This window comes from Sciurus vulgaris (genome assembly GCF_902686455.1).
Source record: "Sciurus vulgaris genome assembly, chromosome: 18".
In the NCBI taxonomy this organism is placed as follows: Eukaryota; Metazoa; Chordata; class Mammalia; order Rodentia; family Sciuridae; genus Sciurus; species Sciurus vulgaris.
In genome coordinates, this window is record NC_136479.1 from 21,419,239 (window position 1) to 21,444,263 (window position 25,025).

At 41.9% G+C, this 25,025-nt stretch overlaps 2 protein-coding genes across 3 annotated transcripts in view; one reads left to right on the forward strand and one right to left on the reverse strand.

The window, feature by feature from the left end:
• The window catches only part of SGF29 (SAGA complex associated factor 29), a 209,538-nt gene that overhangs the window by 110,408 nt on the left and 74,105 nt on the right, over positions 1 to 25,025 (forward strand). The gene's annotated exons all lie outside the window — the stretch shown is intronic.
• Positions 2,115 to 21,157, reverse strand: LOC306649944 (eukaryotic translation initiation factor 3 subunit C). Of its 2 annotated transcripts, XM_079121488.1 has the most exons (21): positions 21,073 to 21,157; positions 20,765 to 20,904; positions 18,886 to 18,951; positions 18,611 to 18,800; positions 17,800 to 17,925; positions 17,575 to 17,629; positions 17,332 to 17,441; positions 16,843 to 16,970; positions 12,585 to 12,744; positions 12,345 to 12,448; positions 11,823 to 11,964; positions 11,501 to 11,626; positions 11,250 to 11,343; positions 10,240 to 10,430; positions 9,783 to 10,007; positions 4,002 to 4,365; positions 3,004 to 3,163; positions 2,847 to 2,912; positions 2,674 to 2,761; positions 2,409 to 2,571; positions 2,115 to 2,309 (listed from the first exon to the last, which is right to left on the reverse strand). In XM_079121488.1, exons 2-21 carry the CDS (start codon positions 20,863 to 20,865, stop codon positions 2,227 to 2,229), a joined length of 2,742 nt encoding a protein of 913 aa, XP_078977614.1. In that variant the 5' UTR covers positions 20,866 to 20,904; positions 21,073 to 21,157; the 3' UTR covers positions 2,115 to 2,226. The 2 variants fall into 2 exon arrangements, with proteins under 2 accessions (XP_078977614.1, XP_078977615.1); XM_079121489.1 differs by lacking the exon at positions 21,073 to 21,157 and having other exon boundaries at positions 12,345 to 12,445; positions 20,765 to 21,062.

The following is a 25,025-nucleotide window of genomic DNA, read 5'->3' on the forward strand; positions in this document are numbered from 1 at the left end:
ATTGTAACGCTCTTCTTGGGCCTTGGATGTCTGATGGGTGACTGGAACAGGGTGGAAACACTAAGCATCTCTGTCTTCATATTATATCTGTGTCCCGTGCTGCCTTAACCTCTGGGTCAGATTCTACTCTATGCTGTAATGTAGACATGTTGATCATTTCCCCAAAAAATATAATAAAGGGTTAACTTGACCTAAACTTGACTAGTCTGTTTTCAGGGCTAGACACCACCAGCTGCCATGACTGAAAACACCAGACTATGAAAGGAGTGAAGGGTGGCACCCGAATTCCTGGATCTCCACTTATCCCCAGAAGAGATGTGAAACACTCCTTTCCTTCATAACCTATCCATCTCCCTCATTACTCCTAACCTGTACCTGTAACTCCTCAAACACTCAGAATTGAGAAACTGGAAACTGATCTTTTCTTCATTCTTTGGCCAATGAATAAAGTCCTCCTTTCTTTCTCCCCAGTACTCATCTCTTGGACATTGGTCTTTCTGTGGGAGGAGCTTTTGAACCTGGGTTTGGTTACAATGTGACAGAATCACAGACTGCCTAGTGTGTACATTCCTTACTTCCTGGTTATATAATCTCAGACTTCTGTGGGCCCCAGTTTCCTTATCTATAAAAAATAATAGGGTTATTCCAAGAAGATTGAATGAGATATGGCATGTAAGAAGTCAGTAATGCTGGCTCTGATTGATATTACTCATTATTATAGTTTGCACAACCATTTAAATAACTCACTTTGAAATCTTTGTTTTTCCCCTTCTGTGATGGACTAGGTAGTTTTGCCCCTCCCCTTCTTTGTTACCAACAAAACGCCAAGTTTAAATGAACACATAACTAACTAATTAGAGGCTTTCCTACAGGGTGGTAGGAATAAGACGAAGATCTGGTCAATAGACCAGTGTAATTTCCAGGCCCGCTATGTCCTCTTCCTATGAGCCTGAACAAGGAGACTTGGGGCTAGTGGAGCAATGACAGTGGACCCAGATTCCCACAGATCTTGTGGAACAGTTGTTACTTAACCCCAAGCCTGGACCACCTCGCTACCTTTGAATTGTCACAAGAGAAATACCCTGTTTTGTTTGAATATCTGTTCCAGAATCTCTTAGTCTATAGTTGAATTAATACGTGTTCCAAGCTCTTATCTTCAATTACTGCCCCAAAGACTCCTCAATCTCAAAACCTGGAACAAACCAACCTCATTACCAGAGCTCCCTGCATGTGTGCTGTTTGTGTATCCCTAAATAATACAGAATAATCCAGATATTTCTTGATAAGTCTTGTTTATCCTCCAATCAGAAGACTACACCATTCTTCACTTCTTCCACTAGTAGATCCAAAGGTCACAGAAACCTGCAGCCTGTTACACGCACACCTCCTTCAGGGTTCCATTCGTACCTCCCATCCCAGCTACCCTGGCTTTAGATGCTTTTTGCTTTCTAAGTTAGCTCTGCCTCCAATTTCACACTTTACAATGCTGTGTCAATATCGTTCCTACACAGGATTCCTTCACGTTACTCTGTCTACAAAAATCCCAAGCATTAAAGCCTTTCTCAGATGCCCCAGCTCAGGCCCCACCCACCCCAACGCTCCCTCACTCCTCCATCCCTCTGCACTTGCTCTTTTCCTCTGCCTACAACAGAGGTGAGGAATCATTTTTTCAAAATTTCCAATCTACTGTGGAACAATATTTTTATAAAATTATGCTTATTCTTAATTATGGTCTCCATCTTGCCCTAACAGGTAACAGCTGATCTACACTGGTCCCTGAACCACACTTCACACTGATCAAGATTAACTTTCCCTTCTCTGTGCCTGATGAACAACCACCCGCCCACCCCTCAAGGTCCAGCTGTCTCTACCACCTCCACTGTGCCATTCCTAATGTTTTGCCCCACAGTCACATTCTGGTCAATATACCCGCCATGTTTTTCATGTCCCTTTTTTAACTGCTCACATTATTATAATTTCCTGCTAAATGTCAAAAGAGTTCCAAGTTCTTTGAAGTCAGGGGTGTACCCAATCCATCCTGTGTTCCAAGCCTTGCTCCTGTCACGAGGTAACTTAGAAATCTAATTAGCAAATGAATGAGACCAACACACCTCTGTGGCAACATGCAGAAAATTAGGAACAACTTTAAACAGACCTTTAATGACTGGGGTGGGTTTAGGACTAAAAGTCTGAATGGTCTAGGTCATCGAGACAGAAGTGGAGAGCTCAGTAGGCTGTCTGAGACTGCTGCTGGCGGTAGCCACCCCGGCGCATGTAGCCCTCGTTTTTTCGGTAGCCATCCTTCTGGTCTGCAGGAAAGAGGTGGGAAGAAAGTGGAGGGCACGAATGCAGGGAAAGGCAGCAGAGGGCTAGGGCCTGCGAGAGGACAGGGGACCGGAACCACTCACCTCGGAAGTAGCCGCCGTAGGTACCCTGCTTGTGATCAAACACCCGTTCATTATTCTCTACCAGGCTGCCCAGCTTCTCGGCCAGCTGCAGAGCCAGGTTCTGCTGGGCAGTGGGCTCAGTGCGGTGCATCACCACTGTCTGTGTTGGTTGGTCTAGGGAGGCCTGATGAAGGCAAGGCAGAAGAAGGGACGTGACACCAATCAAGACCCTTCCAGTCTGCTCTCTCCAGGACCCCACCTGCCATTACCACCACATGGCTCTTACCATCAACTCTTCATTAATGATCATCTTGCTGATGATGGAGTGCACAGTGGGAAGATCCAGCTCAAACATGTCCGACAGGGTCTCCATGCTGGGGAGAGCAAAGCAGGGAGTGGGGCAGTCAGTCCTTTGATTACAAAGCTGGGGTCTCTCTGCCTTCCCAGAGCTCATCCTACCTGATAGAATCATAGACACTGCTGTAGGTGAAGAGGTAGGTCCTCAGTGACTCTTCCTGGATCTTCCTGTGGAAAGAAAGCAGAAAAGGAGGAGGTCCTGAGGGAAGGAGACCAGTCAGTCTTTTCTTTCCCACAGACGACCTCCTTCTCCACTCACCTAACCAGCATGGTGCGAACTTTGTCAGCCTCAGGGAACAGGTCCCACACTTTCCCATTCATCTTCTCATTAATGATGAAACTGTGGCAGGTCTTCCAGTCGCCCATTTTCATGGCCTTGGAGGCAGCAACCACATGTTCCCTCATGGACTCAGGGGGACCTGAAAGTTGGGAATGAGAATGAAGCAGGACCTAGATATTCTTGGGACCAGGACTCCAGTCACCATGAGCACTGCTCAGGAAGGAACATAGGTCAGAGGGCAAACAACTAGACAAAGAAGCTCTCCCAACTCTCCACTAAGAAGTAATGGAACTGTACAAGTCACTTGATATCTGAATACATTTACTTAGGTTTAAACAAAGCCAATTATTCTATTTTCACCTTCAAGATTTTTGCCTATCCATACACTGATATCCTGATACACTGATAGCAGCTTCTTATTATTCAAAGTGGTTATTCAAAGTGGCTCGTTTATTTTCCTTAAAAAATTCAGCCTCAGAATCATAATCTAATAAAGGACATCTATCTTAAAAAAAAAAAAAAAAAATTCAGCCTCAGACTGGATGTGGTAGCACACACCTGTAAACCCAAGAGACTTGGGAGGCTGAGGAAGGACGATCCCAAGTTCAAGATCAGCCTCAACAATTTAGTGAGGCTTTAAGCAACTTTCAAGACCCTGTCTAAAAACAAAAATAAAAAGTGCTGGGGATATGGCTCAGTGGTAAAGCACCCCTGCAAGTCACTTTAACTTCTCTGTGCCTCAGTTTCTACATCAGGAAAAGGGGATAAAAAGGAACTTATACCATAGTACCGTTAGTAAAGCGGATTAGACAAATTTTCATTTGTAAAACATTCAGAACAGTGCCAGACAGAGAAGGTATTACTAAACCAAATGGAATCACTGAGTGGGAGAGTTACTCTCTTTTACTTCTCTTAGTATTTAATTATAACCCAACAGCAAAGGAAGTGCACTGCACTAATGTGAGCTCCGCACTCACCCAGCAAGGGCTGCCGCTCGCCCACCCGCAGCTGGTGATGAAACTGCTTGCTGATCATGCGTCGGCGAGCATCACTCTCGTGGGCAGCCATGTAGGGGATCTCAAGGAGCATGGCAGACACCAGATACACACACTCCAGCAGCTCCAGATTAATGTGCAGGTGGAAGGGCACCTGCCGGCGCCGCTCCACCTTCTCCTGCTCCTGGTTGCGTTCTTGCAGGCTGCGTAGCAGCAGACCCTGGCCCAGAAGTTCCTTGGCCCGGCCACTGGACTGGATGTCTAGCAGTGCATTGTGTGCATCCTTGGTCAGGCCTTGGCGGAAGGCACAGATGCCCAGCTGTACCATGGTACGGTTGTACAGGATCTGGGGGAAAAGGATAATGTACTCAGGTGTCAGCCACAGGTAAATTGTTCATTTAGTCAACAAATTTAAAGCATCTACTATGTGCTGAGTACCAGGCAATGACCTGTGGATATAGAACAAAATAATTACACTATGAAAATGATTAATGTTACAGAGGAAAAAAATAAGAGAGGAAGTAAGAAAGGTGCTTGTGTGGTAAGGGGGGCTTTCTTTCATTTATATTTCCCTTTTTACAGTACTGGAGTTGAACCCAGGAGTGCTCCACCACTAAGCACACTTCCCCACCCTTGGCTTTTTACTTTGACATAAGGTCTTGCTAAGTTGTTGAAGCTGACCTCAAATGTGATCCTCCTGCCTTAGCCTACCAAGTAGAGGGATTAAAGCATGCATCATACTGCTCACTTCATGTTAATGATTTTTATTTTTCAATATTGGTACCAGGAGATTGAATTCGGGGACATTTCACCACTGAGCCACATCCCCAGCCCCTCTGGCTTTCAACTTGGGATCTTCCTGCCTTGGCCTCCAGAGCTGATGGGATTATAGGCATGTGCCACTGTTCCTGACCATGTTAAGGATTTTACAATGGGAAACCACAGGAAGGTTTTTGAGCAAAAAGGTGATACAATCTGACTTAACAGAGTTACTCTGTCTTCTGTAGTGAGACTGGTACACAGAGACTGATGGACACAAAGGAAAGAAGTAGAGAGAGATCAGGAGGAAGATGGTTGTTTTGACAACCATCCGTTTGAAGGAACAGAAGTGATAACAAGTGGTCAGAGATAGAGATTTTGGACAAAAATGGCTGGGGAATCTGATGTGATATGTCAGAGAAAAATAAGAATCAAGGATGATTCAGGTTTCTGGCCCAAGCAAATGGAAAAACAGATTTGCCACTAATAAGGTAAGTTGAAGAGATCTGGGGGCAAAGTCTCCCTCCAACCCCCAGTACTGGGGACTGAACCGGAGTCCTTTAACATTGACCTACAACTCTAGACCTTTTATTTTTTGAGACAGGGTCTAAGTTATGAGACACAGCTGACCTTGAACTTGTGATCCTCTTGCTTCAGCCTCTCAGGTAGCTGGGGTTACAGGCATGTGCCACTGTGCCCAGTCTGGTGCACACCTGTAATCCCAGTGGCTCAGAGGCTCAGGCAGGAGGAGTGCGAATTAAAAGCCAGTCTCAGCAATTTGGCAAGGCCCTAAGCAACTTAGCGAACCCTGTCTCTAAATAAAATATTAAAAAGGGCCCGCTCATACTTCAGATAGAGCGCTAATTTCCAGAATCTATAAAGAACTCAAAAAACTCTACACCAAGAATACAAATAATCCAATCAACAAATGGACTAAGGAAATGAACAGACACTTCACAGAAGATGTACAAGTAATCAACAGATATATGAAAAAATGTTCAACATCTCTATTAATAAGAGAAATGCAAATCAAAACTACCCTAAGATTTCATCTCACCCCAATTAGAATGGCGATTATCAAGAACACAAGCAACAACAGGTGTTGGAGAGGATGTGGGGAAAAAGGTACACTCATACATTGCTGGTGGGGTTGCAAATTAGTGCAGCCACTCTGGAAAGCAGTATGGAGATTCCTCAGAAAGCTTGGAATGGAACCACCATTTGACCCAGCTATCCCACTCCTTGGCCTATACCCAAAGGACTTAAAATCAGCATACTACAGAGATAAAGCCACATCAATGTTCATAGCTGCTCAATTCACTATAGCCAGATTGTGGAACCAACCTAGATGCCCTTCAGTTGATGAATGGATAAAGAAACTGTGGCATATATATACAATGGAATATTACTCCGCCATGAAGAATGATAAAATTATGGCATTTGCAGGCAAATGGATGAAATTGTAGGATATCATGCTAAGTGAGATAAGCCAATCTCAAAAAACTAAAGGACGAATGATCTCGCTGATAAGCGGATGAGGACATATATGGAGGGGTAGGAGGAGTTAGGGTTAGGGTTAGGTTTAGGGTTAGGGATAAGGAGGGTGGTAAGAATGGAGGAAGGAAGGACTGTATAGAGGGAAAAGAGGGGTGGGAGGGGTGGGGAGGAAGGGAAAAAATAACAGAATGAATCAAACAACATGTAAATTTATGATTTTTAATTAAAATAAATAAAAAAATTAAAAAAAAAAAAAAAAAAAAGGGGCTGGGAATGTGACTCAATGGCTAAGCACCCCAGGTTCAATCCCTGGCACACAAAAAAAAATTTTACAAAAATACTAGGAGATCAACACACCAGTCATAAACCCAGATGCAAAGAGTCTTAAAAAATATCAGCAAACAGGAGCCTATGTGCAGTTCAGTTGGCGGAGTGCTTACAAATTCAATCCCTGGCATAAAAAAAGGAAAAATGCAAACAGAATCCAGTCATATATGAAAGATAATATATCAGGACTAAATAGGGTATATCTCAGGAAGGAATCAAAGGTTGGTATAAAATCTGAAATCACAGGTTGATCCATTTCATGAGCAGTATAAAGAAGAATAAGTATATACTTTGATAGATGCAGAAAAAAAATTTGACAAAATTCAAGATTTAGGCCGTGTGCAGTGGTGTATGCCTGCAATCCCAGTGGTTCAGGAGGCCGAGGCAGGATGATTGAGAGTTAAAAGTCAAGCTCAGCAAAAGAGAGGCACTAAGCAACTAAGTGAGACCCGTCTCTACATAAAAAAAAAAAACAGGGCTAGGGATGTGGTTCAGTGGTTGAGTGCCCCTAAGTTCAATCCCTGGTCTCCTCTCCCCCTGAAAAAATCCAAGATTTAGTCATGACAAAAATTCTCAGCAAATTAGGGTCAGAAGAGAACTTCAATCAGAGAAAAGGTATCTCTAAAAACTGTCATCCTCATGGTGAAAAGATGACTACTTCCCAGCTCACCTGAGAACAAGGCAAACTGCTCTCACACTACTTTCATTCAGTGTTGTCTTAAGAGATTTTAATTACTGCAACATAAGATAAACAAAAAAGAAATATTGCTAGCTTAGGAAAAGATCATAATTCAAAATCTGAAGTATGGTTTCTAATGAGTGCATTTCACTTCTGCAGCACTATCATAAAGCTGAAAAACTGTACATCAAACCATGAAATCAGGGACCATCTATAGTAGTAAAACTACCTATAAGGAGATGATGTGATTATATAAGTAGAAAGTAATCTACAAAATAATAGTAAAATAAATTTACAAAATGGCAAAATACAAAGATTAATTGTAGAGCTGGGGCTGTGGCTGCACTGATAAAGCACTTGCCTAGCATGTGTGAGGCACTGGGTTCGATTCTCAGTACCACATTTAAATAAATAAAATAAAGGTGCATCAACATCTAAAAATTTATTTAAAGAATTAACTGTATTTTACATACTAGGAGTTCATAACTATAAGGTTAAACAAATTGCATTTAAAATAGCATAAAAATCATAAAATATATTCAGGAACAATCTACACTGAAAACGAAAACCATAGAGAAAAATAAGAAATTAAGAGATAAAGAACAGGATTAAATGGTTTAAGGGCTGGTGTTGTAGCTCAGTGGTAGAGTGCTTGCCTAGCAAGTGTGAGGCACTAGGTTTGATCCTCAGCACCACATAAAAATAAATAAATAAAACAAAAGTACTGAGTCCATCTACAACTAAGATAAAAAAAAAATTTAAAAAAAAAAAAAAAAAAAGTTCTAATACTGGTAAGTTGTTAATTCTCCCAAAATTGATTTATAGGTTCAAAATAATCCCAGCAGGCTTTTTGTACTCATTGGCAAACTGATTCTAAATTTATGTGGAAAAGCAAAGGACCCAGAATATCCAAAGCAATCTTTTTTTTTTTTTTATTTTTAGTTGTAGATGGACACAGTAGCTTTATTTTGCTTATTTAGTTTTTTACGTGGTGCTCGAACCCAGTGCCTTGAGTGTTCTAGGTAAGCACTGTACTACTGAGTCACAATCCCAGCCCCCAAAGCAATCTTCAAAAAGATAAGTTGGAGGACTTGTAATGCCTGAGTTTAAGACCAACTATTATATAAAGGCTCAGCAATCAAAACAATACGGGAGTGGCACAAGGACATACAAAAAGATGAGTAAAGGATGGAAACAGAGTCCAGAAAGGCCCAACCTCTCACAGAATCATGTGGTTTTTCATTCAGTTTTTCAAAAGGTGCCAAAACAATAGCGAAAGAAATATTTACTATAAATGATGCTGGTACAACTAGGTATGTGTTTGAAAGGAAAAAAGAACTTTGATCCCAACCTCATACCACAAGCAAAACTTGAGCCAAAATGAATTGTTATGTTTAAATATAAAAGCTATAAAAGTTATAAAAATAAGAATATCCTTATGGTCTAAGCAAGCAAAGATTTCTTTAGACAGGACTCAGAAAATAATCATATGAGAAAAAGTTAATAGATTCCATTGTAAGGCATGGTTAGGAAAATGAATAACAAACCACAGAGTGGAAATATTTACAAAACATATTATTTTGAGAAAGGAATGGTTATCTAATATAAAGAACTACACACACACACACACACACACACACACACACGAATTCCTAAAATTCAATAATAAAAAGATTGAAAAAAAAAAAGTGACAAGCTGGGCACGGTGGTGCACACCTATAATCCCAGCAATTTGGGAGGCTGAGACAGAAAGTTCCTAAGACCAAGGCTAGCCTCAGCAACTCAGTAAGATCCTATGTCTTTTTTTTTACAGGGCTGAGGATTAAACCCAGGGCCTTATGCTTGAGCAAGCACTCTGCCAACTGAGCTATATCCCCAGCCCTGCAAGATCCTATTTCAAAAATAAAAAGAAAAAGGGCTGGGGACGTGGCTCAGTGATAAAGTACCCTTGGGTTCAATCCCCAGTACCAAAGAAAAAAAGGGTGGAAGAGTTGACATTTCACAAAAGATATAAACAAACCAATAGGAGTGCAGTTTAAAGATTACTAGCACCAGACAGGTTCACCAAATGTTCTACATACAAATATCTTAAAAACACATTAATAGTAATGTGCTCTTATATGAAGAAGCAAATACACTCAAAATTAGAGTCCCAATACATCACACTGCATTTGGGTCTTTCCCCCTAGTTGAAAGACTTCAAGGGTCTTTTTTTCTTCTAAGTAAGATGATGATCTAATGTTCTGAACTAGACATACAGTAAGTAATACAAACACTGGTTAAATCTACAGCTCTCTCTATTCCAGAGGAATTTAATGCTGTTCTGTTGAGACAGTATAAAATATGTGTCAACATGGAGGAGGGTCAAAGAATACTGGCAGTGAACAAGCATCTCCTTGGATCTACAATAAACAGTGGCTTTACTGGTTAAACCAGTTTGTCCGGAGGACAGAGGCCTGGGCTCTTTTTCACCACTAGGGTCAGATATCTCCTCAGCCTACCTGCACTGGTGGGTCTGCATGCTGAATATTGTCTTGTAGATGGCTCATGAGCATGAGGTCACGGGCTTGATACCAGCGGGAGTGCAGAGCATGATGGTAGATGTGGCAGAGGATGGCGCATGTGCGGATCCGGTCTGTGCGGTCCTTGGCATAGATGTATTTGCAGAGCCTCTCCATCAGCACGGCTGAGTCCTCACCCTCATTTTCAGCCTGGTCTTGTTCAGACTAGAAGAGAAGTTATTGGAGACAAATATTCAGCAAACATAATGGCTTTAAGTGGCTCAGATTCCAAAAATCAAAGAAGAGACTTTAATCCAGCTTTATTCTAATCCCTCAGTTTCCCTCACTACTGTACCAAAAGAAGTTCCTAGGGAATAGATTTGTCATCAAGTCCTAACAGATTAAATAGCACAGACTGACACATCTCTCTCCCTTGACACAACTGTCAGGTACTCACCTTTGAGGAGCCCTCAGGAGGGGTAAGCTGCCGCTGATGGGCCTTATAATCGAACTTGTAATAGGTGTGAAGGATGCGCCTCAAGTAGATGCGGCAGATTTCTTCAGTGGTGCCCTTCTCCTCCAGGTAGCGTTGCACACGCTCAATGATAGCACATACTTGTGCCTCGTCCTTCAGGTGCTCCACATACTCTAGCAGAAAAAGCATCCACCCTCACCTCAGTCAGCCATCCAGGTTTCCCCAGCACCTGTCCCTAACAGACCCAGTTAGCCTCATCTGGTCTCTGCCCTCATTGGGAAGTACTCCGTGCACCCTGGAAACTGTCCTCCCCCAGAACCTATAACCTTGCTATCCCAGGACTTACATGCCAAGCTCACTTTCTACTCCTCTGTCCAGTGCTCTCTTCTAATTTTTCCTCTGACCTCATCTCAAACAGCTTCTACTCAATGATCTTCAACAATATCTAAAGCAGCCATTCTTCCAGTCATTTGCAAACTCAGGGTTCCATTACAATGTCTAATTCGCATGATCCAAAATTATCCTGTTTTTGCTATTATTTGTTCAACTGCCTTTTTCTAGTACCAAACTAAGCTCCATAAGCCTGGAGACTTTTGGCTGCCTTGCTGCAGCACTACACTCTTGATTTAATGGGCATACTCATATTTTTACTGAGTAAACTGTCCCATACCTTTCCATTCCAAAGCTTCTGATCCAAATTAAACAAGCCAGGTAAAAAGATGCCCTGCCCCAAAGGTTCTCAAAACAGTCCCCAAACCAGCAATATCACCAGGAAATAGGAGAGAAATCCAATTCCTGTTGTACCCCTCCACCCCCAAATGAATCAAAAACTGAGATTGGGGCCCAGCATCTTAACAGGTTCTCCAGTGTGATGCTGGGTAGGAAAGGGCTGACTTTTCGCTCTGATTTAGTACAATCCTTACAAACCCCTAAAATTAGTAATATTTCCTATACTTTCCTTCAAAACAAAGATCATGCTTACTTAGGCTCACCTTGGGAATGAGGATCAGTATTTTGCATTATTTTGGTAAATTCTTCATCCATTCGTTCCACCAGAGTTAGGATACAGCCACGGACACGCAGTGGCTGAAGAGGAAAGCAAAGAAGGACTAAATTAGCCCAGATTTCCACCATGAATTTTGCCTTTCCTCTATCTCCACTGAAACATATATCCCCAAAAGAAACATATATCTCCCCAAAAGAAACATATACTTCCAGTTATCCTGACAATTTCTCCCTTTACCTGGTCAACATTTTGCAGGTTCTCACTTTCTTCTAAAATGTTCTCTCCAACAAAGATGTTGGGATTTGCAAACAAGATGTCCATCAGTTCATTAATGCAGTCCAGGCATTTCTGCCACATCTCCGGCTGCCAAAAAATCAGACAGCAGAATCAGAGGTCTGAGACTGGGAAAAGCAGATGTCTCCCAACAGCCTCTTCACCAAGATTACATAGGGCCTTCAACTAGTAAGACTGTGTCCATAGTCCCAGATATTTTAAAACTCTAGGCACCTTTCCCTGACCTACCAATTTGGCCCTGAGATGATCCTCTTGTTGCCCTCACCTTCATGTATGTGGCCAGGTTGGGGTTGTAGTCATAGAGAGAAGCAATGATATTGAACTTGATCTTGACAATGACACCCTCCCCTAGGTTGTTTTCAGAGGCAATCTGAACCAGCAGTTGTAGCAGTTCAATCTGGGTAGCACTGGAGGGGTAGAGAGCTGAGTGAGGCTTTGAAAACAAATTGAAAAGTCTCATCCTGTCATATAGGATGCCCTCTTCAGACAAGCAAAGCAGCCCATTTATGATATCCTTAGTTTCACCATCTGTATGCTTGCTTGCTTCTCCTTTAAATTCCCAACCCCCCCCCCCCCCCAGCAATAATGCTAACAACTTTGGAATGATATAAAATGGTTTCATACCCACAATTCTCTTCGGTAACCTAATAAAGGTGAATATTATTCCCATTTTACTTGTGGCAAAAGAGTCCCAAAATAGAGTTATTTCCTCACCAATCTCTGCTCTGTGTTCTAGAAAAATAGAGCCTTCACCCTACAATCCATAGCCCAGGCCCATGAATCTTACCGATCAGTTCCCTTCTTGCCTCGTGCCTGTAGGATCTCATTCAATTTCTTGATGACAACAGCATGGGTGATCTCAGTTCCCTTGGCAAACATTTTTGGCTTCTCCTAGGCCAATACATATCCTGTCATGTGCATGTCAGCAGGAATCTTTTACCTTTAGTTTTCCCCCATTCTGACCAGGTGGACACTTGTATGCTGTCCCAAATTGCTCCCCAGTTCATTTTAATTCTAAAGTCCTCACCTTAACCAGGGGCACTCCACCTCGGACCCTTTCCCACTCCCCGCCTTCATTGTCTTCTTCCTCCTCATCCAGGCGCTTAGATTTCCTATCATGCTTCTTCTTGGCTTTGTCTTCTCGTTTCTTTTCAGCTGCCTTTTTGTCCTCCTCTGTGGTGGGGGCTCTGCCAGAAGACAAAAGATGAAATACCAGTCCCCTCCCACCACTGAAGCTTCCTGCTCCCGTGAACTACTGGCTTTTTCCCTCCACTACAGAACCAAGTTGTGCTATACAACAATGACCTACAGAGCAGACTCAACCATGACCATAACCAAAGCCAGGGCCACGGAGCATCTGAATGTGCTGGACTGCTCCCCAGTGGATGGATCTGTCACCAGATTACATCCATTAAAATGTTACTTTAAAGGGAAGGGCATGGCCGGGTCCATTAAGGTGCTGACCAGGCTGCTGCAGACACAACCTGCCATGTGGCTCCAAAGCTAACCTTCAATGTTAAAAAAAACAAAGAATAAAGAAAAAAGAAAAAGAGAAAAAAAATCATAAACCTAAGTTTTGGTTTTTTTTTTTGATAGTTGCTCTATCCAGGCTAGCCTTTGTTACAAAAGTCACTAACAGTCAGTTTACATAAAAAAAAAAAAAAGGTGGAAAAATAGTCTGCTGTTCTACTGACTTCCCCATCTTTTCTTTCATGAAAATTGACTTATCTAAACTGAATTTAAAAAGAAAAAAACTTCAATGCAAAAAAAAAAAAATACTCCACAAGAAAAAAAGATTGTTATCTCAAAATGTCATTTGATGCTGCCTGAACCATCTCCAGATTTTTAATTATTACATAACAAAAAAAAAAAAAAAGGACCAAATGACAAAATTAAGTTAAATATTTAAAAGTTTGGATGTTTTCATAAGTAGTTTATAAATATTGCGTTAAAATTTTGTCTTACCAAAATGCTTTAGCTCTTAAAAAAAAAAAAAAAAAAAAAAAAAACCACCTTATGGATTTTCCTCCTATATTATTGTTCCCTACTTTACAGGTTTTGCAAATATGCAAAGGATGTTCATTAAATTGAAACATCTTTGTTCACATCATCCCCATAGCTCTAAGAAGATCAAAGGAGTTACTGCTATTTTTAAAATCACTGCTTCAAATCTTTGCCACCTGCACCTCAGATAGAGCATTAATCACCAGGATATAAAAAGAATGCAAAATCTTAACACCAAAAAAACAAAAACAAATACCCCAATCAATAAATGGGCACTTCACAGAAGAGATATAATTGGTTAACAAATATATGAAAATATGTTCAACATCTGTAGCAATTAAAGACAAGGAAATTAAAACTACACTGAGATTTTATCTCACTCCAGTCAGAATAGCAATTATGAAAAATACAAGCAACGGAGCCGGTCCTGGTGGCGCATGCCTTATTCCCAGCAGCTCAGGAGGCTGAGGCAGGATGCAAGCGTTCAAAAGCAGGTGCAGCAAAAGCAAGGCACTAAGCAACTCAGCAAGACCTTGTCTCTAAATAAAATACAAAAAAGGGCTGGAGATCTGGCTCAGAGGTTGAATGCCCCTGAGTTCCTCCTGAGTTGAGTGTCCCAGTACCTCCTCCCTGCACCCCCCAACCCAAAAAAAAAAAAAGGGAATACAAGTAATGGGCTGGGGTTGTGGCTCAGTGGCAGAGCACTTGCCTAGCATGTGTGAGGTACTGGGTTCCATACTCAGCATCACACAAAATACACAAAGTTAAAAAAATACAAGTAACAATAAATGTTGGCAAGGATGTGTGGGAAAAGGTACACTCACATTGCTGGTGGGACTGCAAATTGGTACAACCACTCTGGAAAGCAGTATGGAAATTCTTCAGAAAACTTGGAATAAAGCTGCCATTTGACCCAGTTATCCCACTCCTTGGTATGATTTAATATGAGCATACTATAGTGATGCAGCCACATCAATATTCACAGTAGCTCAATTCAAAACAGCTGAGCTATGGAACCAATCTAGGTGCCCTTCCAACAGATGAATATCCAAGAAAATGTGATATATATATATATCATATATACACATATAATGAAATAATACTCGACCATAAAGAATGAAATTATGGCATTTGCAGGTAAATGAATGGAGCTGGAGACTATCGCACTAAGTGAAATAAGCAAATCCCAAAAACCAAAGGCCCAATGTTCTGTCTGATATTTGGATCCTTACATACAATGGGGGTGAGGGAGAATAGAAGTATTCTGGATTAGACAAAGGGGAATGAAAGGAAGGAAGGACAGGAATACGAAAGACAGTCAAATGAATTAGACATTACTTTTCTTTTTTTTTTTCTTTTTGGGTGCTGGGGATCGAACCCAGGCCCTCGTGCTTACAAGGCAAGCATTCTACCGACTGAGCCATCTCCCCAGCCCCCAGATATTACTTTTCTATGTTGATATATGAATACATGTTCAGTGTAACTCCACATCATAGTACAACCAAAAGAATGGGCAGTTATACTCCATGTATGTATAATATAGCAAAATACATTCTACTGTCATGTATAACTAAAAAGAAAAAAAAATTAAATTAAAAAATCAGGGCTTCCACAAACTTATCTTTCTTGGCCTACAGTTTTACTCCTAACCCTAAGGTTTCCTTCCATCAGCACAATGAATTCTTATCCTATGAAATTCTAACTAAAAGACCTAAAACTTAGGCTTGACCTCCATGACAAATTATACCTTGGTATAGTAATATCTTGTTAGAAAATTATCAGAAGATGGATTTCTACGTTATCAGGTACATATCTAACAGATGCAAGCTGCAGTTCTAGACTAATACAGCTAAGAGACCAAAGATTAATTAAGAGACACCAATAGAAGTCAGGCCTAGAATTACACTGTACAATGTGAAGGACCACTCCATGCCTTCTCAACCACAACTATTAATAAATTCACTTGATATGTATCTTTGCTTAGGATCCTAACAATGCAGACACTACCTCAATAAATACCCTAAGGTCTCTCTCACACACACTCTTGCTCACCACCCTCCTCAAGAAGTAACTTTCAGAAGCAGAGAGACAGGTCAGTCATGGTATCAGGGGTGGACAACTTCCTCCAAAAACCTTAAGACCAAGATCCATAACTGAGGCCTGGGGTTGTAGTTTAGTGGTAGAGCTCTTGCCTAGCAAGCGTGAAGCACTGGGTTCAATCCCCAGCACCACAGAAAAAAGCTAAAGAAACAAAAAAGGTATTAGGTCCATCTACAACTAAAAATATTAAAAAAAAAAAAAAAAAAAAAAATCCATAATGGAGCTAAGACATTTTATTGTTTACATTTTCTCCTCTTTCACTTCTTTTGTGTCATTTTTGCTCATCTCTACTGTTATAATCTTTTCAGTGATTAATTATACACAAGTTTAAAAACAACTTTTGTTGCTCATGAGTTCAAAATGGTCACTTACCAAAAGGATTCAAGACACCCTTTATCAGTATGTTCTTAGGAATTTCTACCCCAACTTATAAATTTGGGAACCTGTGTAATCTGTAAATTACCTCTAAAATAATAAAGTTTAAAATTTTAATGATTTTAGTCACAATCTAACATATTCCTTAAAAATTAACCAAAATAAAATTTATCTCAAATACTGACAGTAAAGACCAAGTCTGTGCAATAAACAACATCTTATCATACCTGGGTACTCTGGAAAAACCAAATCATTTACTCAAGTAATAAATAAGCCATAGGCTACTAGTGCATGCCTATAGTCAAGCTACGCAGGAGGTCGAGGCTAAAGTTGAGGCAGGACTGAGAGCCCAGGAATTACACACTTTTACACACACACACACACACACACACACACACACACACCATTTGATTAAAGTTAACTAAGTTGATTCTTAAAAGACATTCTTCTAGATAGGCTTTTAACCCAATTTGAAAATTAAGTACAGGTTTTAAAATACTTCTAGAGACATTATAGACAGCCTATCATATTTTCTAGAAAACCCATAAACAATGATAGGCTTACTCAAGGCCCTAAACATCTTGCTCAGTAAAAGAGGTGTCAAAGTGAGATTTTTAAATATTTGGACTTTGGAGCCTTCAAATCCCACATTCAGAACTTATTAGCTTTGTGACCTTGGCCAACTAATATACTTGACTCTCTTGAGCCCTGCTGTAAAATAGGAGCAGTTAACATTCTTAAAATGACTATGACTGAAGGCTTTCTACTATTCCCACCACAGCCGTAGGTCCCATTTCTTTCCTTACTTTTTAAGAAATCTTGAGGCCAGTGCCGTTTGTTTCCCTTCTTCCTCCTCTGAGTCTGAATCAGAAGATGTGGAACCTGTGTCCCAGTCTTCATCATCTTCAGAATCTTCTGAGTCCTCATCTTCATCCTTACAGGGATAAAAAAGGATCAGCAGGAAGATAGGGAGACTGTTTCTCTGCTCTCCCTGTATTTCAGGGATTTTTAGAAACAGAACAAGAGTGGTTATTCATGGGACCAGGATATCAGGAGCTGGAATCAACCACCTAGACCTAGACAAGTTACAACTTGCCCCAAGGACGTATCTCCCCAGGGCCAGAGCTGGGCCCAGATTCTGGTTTTCTCAGTGCTCTCATCTAAGAGGAAGCCTGTTCTCAAATCAGAGTCCACGAAATTCCACCCCTCCCAACCCTAGGGTTCTTTTCTTCTTTCCAGGGATCCAAATGGCCTGTGGTGGGCAAATCATTCTTTAATCTAACCCTGGCTCTTACATCCATCTTTTTGAGGAACTTTCGGCTCTCCCCAGAAGGAGCTTCTGATTTCTTCTTCAGGAACGCTGCAGCACTGACACCATCCTCATCTTCATCCTCATCTGATGAGCCTAGTAGAAAAAGGGGGAGAAAAAAATTAGAATGTTGAAGTATAAGACTGAAGGGCAACTAAACCCAGGGCAATGAAACCCCTAACTCTGGACTTCCTAACTATTTGCAATAAGGCCATCGAGATTTTTTCACCTTCTGAATCCTCCTCATTCTTCTCTGCATCTTCGTCTGCAGACTGCTCAGGGTTCTGGATAGAGGAAATTGAGAGATAATTACGGATGCCTGCCAACCACAATCCATCCCCCCATCACTCACAATTCCTTTTCAAATCACACTACCACTCGCTAATGCTCTTTTGAGGGACTTATGGGATCAATGACCCCACAGTTTAAAAAGTCTGCCTCCAGTATCCCTAACCTGCTTGTAGTTTGTGATATGAGACTCAAAATCCCGGTTGTATTTTCGGATCTTCTGGCGCAAGGTGCTCAGAGCCTTGGCATTATTCTTGTTCATCTTCTTCTTCCCTTCTTTATCTTCCCAAAGCTAAATGAAAGAGGCAAGAAAGGGAGAATAGTAACTTGAAATTAAGTAGTATTTATTAAACTTCAGGCTCTGCCACCACTTTTTTGAAGGTTGTTACCTATACACCATTTGCACTACTTATAAACTACATGTTAACTTTTCTTTTTTTGGTGCTTAGGATTCAACTCAGGGCCAATGTGCATACTAAGCACATGCTCTACCACTGAGCTACACCCCCAACTCCTGTTAACTTTTTTTTTTGGTATCAGAGATTGAACACAAGGCCACTCAATACTGAGCTACATCCCCAAATCTTTTTATTTTTTTATTTTGAGACAGGATCTCATTACGTTGCTTACAGCCTTACTAATTAAGTTACTGAGGTTGATTTTGAACCTGCAATCCTCCTGCCTCAGCCTCCCAAGTTGCTGGGATTACAGGCATGTGCCACTGCACCTGGCCTCTTGTTTTTAAAAAATCCTTTATATATCACCCTTAAAAGTACAAAACCATGAGTAAAAGAGATAAATACAATCAAGGGTCAAAACAGGTTTTTCGCCTTGTTTTATCCCATTTCCTATATTCTAAGGAACACTGTATATAATAAGGCAAAGAATCCAAGAAGACATGACTACTGACAGACAGTTAGAAGCACAGCCAGGCCCATACCTCCCTGTTGACTCCCCTTCACCCACATGCATCACACCTCATTAAGATAGTCCTCCAGGTCAGCCAGGATGCGGATATAGAACCGGGGGACACCTTCCTTGTCCACAATACTCTTGGCCTTCCCATATGCTTTTCCCAGGAGCTCAAACTCTTCCAGGCACTTGGTGACATCCCGAATCTTCATGGCATTACGAATGGTCCGGATAAGGTTCGTCAGCTCCTCAAACCTGGATTAGGGGCCCAGTGCCACATTGGATTCATCCACCACGGGGAAAACTCACCATTGCTTCCAGAAATTTCCCATTGCCTCACCTCTTGTCCTTGGCACTTCGAACAACTCTCTTGGTATCTTCTTCATCCTCGCTCAGTAACAATGGCCTGTTTGGAAGGAAGAGAGACTATTAACCTCCACTTTTAGTTATTACATTTCTCAGAGGGGCAAGTGGCACCAAAGCACTCGTGCCATCTATACCACACCTATCCTCTTCTGACTCTTGCTCTTCATAGACTCATATACAATTCTTTCTTTTAAGTTTACTTCAGATAAGGCCTTTTGTTATGTGTTCATAGCACACACAAAAATGACAGTGTCTATCCACTCATAAATAGAGAAATGGAGTGCTTATTTACTGTATGAGAAAACTACATAGAATCACGAGTTACTATAGAAATCTTAAAGAAACAAAATATAGCCAGGCATGGAGGTACATGTCTATAATCCCAGGAGCTCAGGAGGCTGAGGCATAGCCTCAGCAACTCAGTGAGGCCCTGAGCAATTTAGTAAAACCCTGTCTCAAAATAAAAAATAAAAGGCTAGGGATAGAGCTCAGTGGTTAAGCACCCCTGGGTTCGATCCCTGGTTACCCCCCCCCCCCCCCAAAAAAAAAAAAAAAAAAAAAAGAAAGAGCGAGCCAGGCATGGTGCTGCATGTCTTTAATCCCAGCTACTCAGGAGGCTGAGGCAGAAGAATTGCAAGTCTCAGTAACTTGTCCAGTCCCTGTCTCAAAACAATAAATAAAAGGGGCTGAGGATATAGCTTGCCAATAAAGCACCCCTGGATTCAATTCCCAATATGGTGGGGGAAGGAGAAGAGAAAAGGGCTGGAACAGAAAAGGTTTCAAGGAGCTGGCACCTAAACTAGAGCCCATAAAACATTTCCATAAGTTTGAGAGGCCAACAGCAAGGAAAATGTCTCAGTGGCTTTAACACCTCCATTTTAGTTTTCAATAATTTTCTTTTTTCCCCCCATGATACTGGGGACTGAACCCAATGTCACTCTGACTGAGCTATATCCCAGCTTTTAAAAAAACTTCAAACAGGATCTTGGCTAAGTTGCCTAAGTTGGCCTCAAACTTGTGATTCCCCTGCCTCAGCCTGTATTGCTGGAGTATCAGCATACACCAAAAGTGGCTGCTAGTTTAATGAGACCAGACCACAGATCACAGTATCCAGTCAGCAAGAGGGCCTCCCTTCTTTTCTTTCCATTTTCATTTTTCCAATTATTTTCCATTTTTATGATAAGTGATGCTGGTTGTCCATTTGTGGGAGTGATAAGAAGTCATATTCATATTAGTGTGCATATGTGCTTGTGCATGTACATATTAAATAGACCGGGAACACGACAGGAATAGTGAAAAGTGGAATGTGAATGGCAAATGTTTGAGAAAGGATATTTGCAGAGATGGGGAAGGGTATTCAGGTGGAGGTAAAGGATAGGAGCGAAAGGTGTTTAAGAACCTGCCTACAGAACCAAGTGGCACATTAGGGGACATCCAGGCACTAAGCAAGCATTCAGGGTTTCGGTCTGAGGATTTCTCGGGGATAAGAAAAGTCGTGATCTGGGGGGATTTGGTTCACACCAGTTCGATGTTGAGGGGAGGTGGGGGTGACAGGAAGGGCACGGGGAGGCTCAAGAGTCTGTGGACCGATAAGTCAATCAACAAGCAGAGGCAACGGACCCGCCAGCCCGAAGCGTCTTCCCGTGATCCCCCGCTCCTACCCGGGGTGGACTCCCACCGTTCACAACACCCCGCGTGGGACTGTCCCTCCCACCCCGCTCGGGCGCCGTGCACACCATCCCGGGAAGAGCCCGCCGCGGCGCCGCCTCCATCCCCGCCCTCAGACGCGGCCCTGCGCAGCCGCCATATCCGCACCCCGCGAGGCCCGCCACGGCGCGGCCCCTCCTACTCACTGTTTGCCGTAGTTACCCCCGACAGGTTTGGTGACGAGCTCCTCCCCGGACAGGGATGACTCGGACTCACTGTCCGAACCGGTGGTGAAAAACCGCGACATGGCGACGGCGCTGAGGGGCTATGGCCGGCGCGGCCAGACCTGAGGAAAAGCCGGCGAGTCACGGGCCACGAGAAAGAGCCCGGGCCACCACCACCCCAGACCTCCGCTCCCTCCTCACGGTCGCCGCCCGTTCCCCGGCCCGGCCTCCTTCCTCGAAGCACGAGGCACAGAAAATAACAACCAGCTTAGCGCGAGAGTCACTTACACCTTGAAAGCGAAACAGCGGAAACGCCGAGAGAGAAAAAGGCGGTGCCTTGCGTCACTTCCGATAAGCCCCGACTAACTACACTGAAAGACTACAGCTCCCAGTAGACTTCGCGCCACACCGGGGCGGGGATGAGCTTAATAAGTCGGCGCTAGGACCTTGACAGGCTGCTTCCGGAGTCCAGCCCTACTAGAGGCGTGACTTAAAATGCAAAATGCCCTGACTTCATTCCTGAACTGCAAAATCGGAATCAGAGGGCCTGCGCGCACGTGGTGCTGATGGGTTGCTAGATTTTGCAGCTAGGCTTAGAGCAAACTTCCAGTCAGACCTGTAGGGTTAAAATCCCAGCTCCGCCATTTCCTGAAGCAAATTTCCTAACCTCTCTGTACTTCAGTCTCCTCAAGTCTTATGACTTATTTTATAATAAGGGCAATAATAGCACCCATTTCATAGCTTAAGAATGAAATCGTCTATATGAAGCATTTGAGACAGTGCCTTGTACAAAATAAGCATATAACATCAGTTAATATTCACTGAACATTTATTATGTACATTTAAAATATTGATTTATTTATTCATTTTGGTGTTGGGGATGCAATCCAGGGCCTCACATGGGCTACATAAGTGCTGTACCACTGAGCAACGACCCTATCCTCCCTCTCCAACAGGAGCAATGTCCTAAGCATTGATACACCAGTGAGCAAAATATAATAGATCCTAGATTTCACAAAGAACTCGCATTCTAATGAAGTGACATAATAAACAAGTAAAGGAATAAAAAATAATTACAAATAGTAATAAATACTATAAAGACATTAAAGTGACTGGTTTGAGGAAGATTACTTTGGATTGGAAGATCAGGACTTCTCTGAAGAGGTAATTTTTAAGCTGAGATCCAAATGACAGGAAGGAAGGAGCCATGTCATCTAAGGAAAAGAGCATTCCCAACAAGTGCAAGGGCCCTGAAGCAGAGATGAGTTTGACCAGATTCTGAGAATAGGGATAAGGCCAGTGTGTTATCAGTAAAGTAAGCAAGGCATTACCAGTATAGAAACAGACAATACTAGATCATGCAGGTCCTTGCAGGCCTATGGATTTAAATCCAGATGATTGGAGAAACTGTCAGTTGGGGGGTTTACCTCCAAAACTTTTTTTTAAAGGTGGTTCATTTTTAAATTCATTCATTCATTTTCTATCACTTTAGTAAATCCTGCTAAAGTTTTTTTTTTTTTTTTTTTTAGGTGTTCTCATTCTTTCAACACTTGCTGCATATCTGCTCATGTTTAGCATTGGAGGCACAATACTCTCCTAAAAGAAATATAGGAATTAGCAGATTGCAGGTCAGAAGGAGGAAGCCATTTGCCAGGAGCAGGTGCACATGCCTGTAATCCCAGCTACTTGGGTGACCAAGGTGGGAGGGCAGCAAGGGAAGACAGTCACAACAACTTACTGAGACCCTGTCTTGAAAAGCAGCAGGTGGAGTTGGGGATGTAGCTCAGTGGTAGAGTGCATGCCTAACATGTGCAAGACTCTGGGTTCAGTATCTCACATACACAGAGGAGGAGGAGGAGGAAAAGGAGGAGGAGAAAGCTGATTGAGGCATTTAAGGTAGAGGAAACAAAATCTGAACAAAACCCTGGAGGCAGGAAAGCTCAAGATCTATTCATGGTTGGTGTACCAGGGGTTAAAATGTGTCAGGACCTCTTCACACACCCTGGCCTGTTCCCCTTTCCCCCTCCCTCCTCCTTTCTTTTGTCCTTTGCTCTGTTCTCTCGCCTCTCCCTCTCCCTTTCTCTCTCTAGTCCATTTCCCTTTTTCCTTCCTCTGCAGAGTTCCACTCAGTTCTGACCTAATCCTCCTCACCTCCCCAAACAGAAATTGAATGCACTAAAATTGTCAAGGGAGCCCAAGGTAAAGGGTAAAGGAAGCTGGGAGAGATGAAGATCAATGTTACTGAAGAGGAAGAAATGCAAATGCACACTAATGTGAAAGCTACTGATTTTAGAGTGGTTTCCTCTTACTCTGAAGACCCCAATCATTTGCAAAGAAAAAAAATCATACTGAATTCTTTATTTTTACTAATCCATTATGAAATCATTATGAAAAAGTTCCATTTCGCAGGGAGGGAGCTTTTGCAGTGAAGTTTTTGTTGAAGCATAACATAAATTTAGATGTGTGACAGATCCCAAGTACACAGTTTGATGGGTTGTCACAAAGGGTGCATACCTGTGAAACCAGTGCCCAGGTCAAGAAACCGAATGAGACCTACCTCCCCAAGTCCAGCTCCTTTTCAGTATCTGCATCAAGTCACTACCCTGCAGGCTTCTTAAATTTGATTTCTTTATTGTGAAATATTTCAAACATAAATACAAGAATAAAGAATATATTGCAAGCGGGGTGTGGTGAGCACAGGCCTGTAATTCTAGCAGCTCAGGAGGCTGAGGCAGGAGATCATCAGTTCAAAGCCAGCCTCAGCAACTTAGGGAGGCCCTAAGCAACTTATCGAGATCCTGTCTTGAAATAAAAAATGAAAAAAGGGCTGGGGATGTGGCTCAGTGGTTAAGTGTCCCTGTATTCAATCCCTGGCTAAAAAAAAAGACTATATTGCAATGAACATCTATATACTCACAATCTACCCAGCACTCTCCAAGGTCATATATCAAATACCATATTCTGCATTGGCAGCAGCTTTTTTTTTTTTTTTTTAATTTAAAGCAAGTGATAAAGTACAGAGGCCCTGAGTTCAATTCCAGCACAAAAAAAAAAAAAAAAAAAAAAAAAAAAAAAAAGGAAGTCTTAATGAACAGTGTTCTTTGTACATTGGTAAAAATCTTTAAAGCATCTAACATGTGCCTGGTCCTATTACATGGATGATCTATATTTTAAAATAATACATGTAGGACTGGGGTTGTGGCTCAGTGGTAGAGCACTTGCCTAGCACCTGTGAGACACTGGGTTCTATCCTCAGCACTGCATATAAATAAATGAATAAAATAAAGGGAAAAAAAAAGATATCAGGAACTGGGCATGGTGGTGCACTCCTATGATCCCAGCTACTTGGGAGGCTGAGGCAGGAAGATTGCAAGTTCAAACCCAGCCTCAGCAGCTCAGCAAGACCCTTTCTCTAATAAAAAATATTTTTAAAAAAGGGCTGGGAATGTGGCTCAGTGGTTAAGCACCCCTGGGTTCAATGCCCCATTCCAAAAAAAAAAAAAGTAGATATTAAAAAAAATACTACATAATACTACATATGTATTATTATACATTGTACATGATATAAAGGGAATATTCAGAAAACTGAATCTCCTCGCCACCTCACCCTCTGCTTCCTCAGCTTCTCTCCATGAGGCAAACACAATAATCAGTTCATAGTGTTATCTTCCAGGTGCTTCTTTTCTCTCTCTCCCTTTTTTTCTAGGTACAGAAATACGAAAGGCTATAGAGATGGGTATTGTATGATAGATTATGTATAAAGATTGTACAGATGCCCCTTGATTTATGATGGGCTTATGTCTCAATAAACCCCTGGTCAGTTGAAAATATCATAAGTTAAAAATGCATTTTATACACTAAGGCTACAGAATTATCCTAGCTTGCAACTCAGTAGCACCCAGGGAGTGTCAGGTGTTTACCCTTATTGTCATGTGACCAACCAGAGCTGCCCCTCTCTGCTGCTGCCCAGCATCACAGGAGTATTGCACTACATAGCACTAGCCTGGGAAAAGCTCAAAATTCAAAGTATGGTTTCTACAGAATGTAGATTGCTTTCATATCCGTAAAGAAAAAAAATTAAGCTGAAAAAAATCAACCTATCTATTTATATCTAGAGAGAGCTGGAATATATGTATATCCCTACCTTTTTTTCTGCATATTATTTTATTATTCATATATCTTGCAGCTCATTCTATATCAATGCACAGGGATCTGTCTCATTCTTTTTTGTTTTTATTTTTGT

What these genes read in the sequence shown, in the direction of transcription:
- LOC306649944 (XM_079121488.1), bottom strand. Translation starts at nt 20,865, where the DNA reads ATGTCGCGGTTTTTCACCACCGGTTCGGACAGTGAGTCCGAGTCATCC. An exon ending in TACTGATCCTCATTCCCAAG is followed by an intron (nt 10,431 to 11,249) that starts GTGAGCCTAAGT and finishes TTTTTCTGCTAG; the next exon opens with AGTATGTGGAGCACCTGAAG. An exon ending in AGTGTCTATGATTCTATCAG is followed by an intron (nt 2,762 to 2,846) that starts GTAGGATGAGCT and finishes TGCTCTCCCCAG; the next exon opens with CATGGAGACCCTGTCGGACA.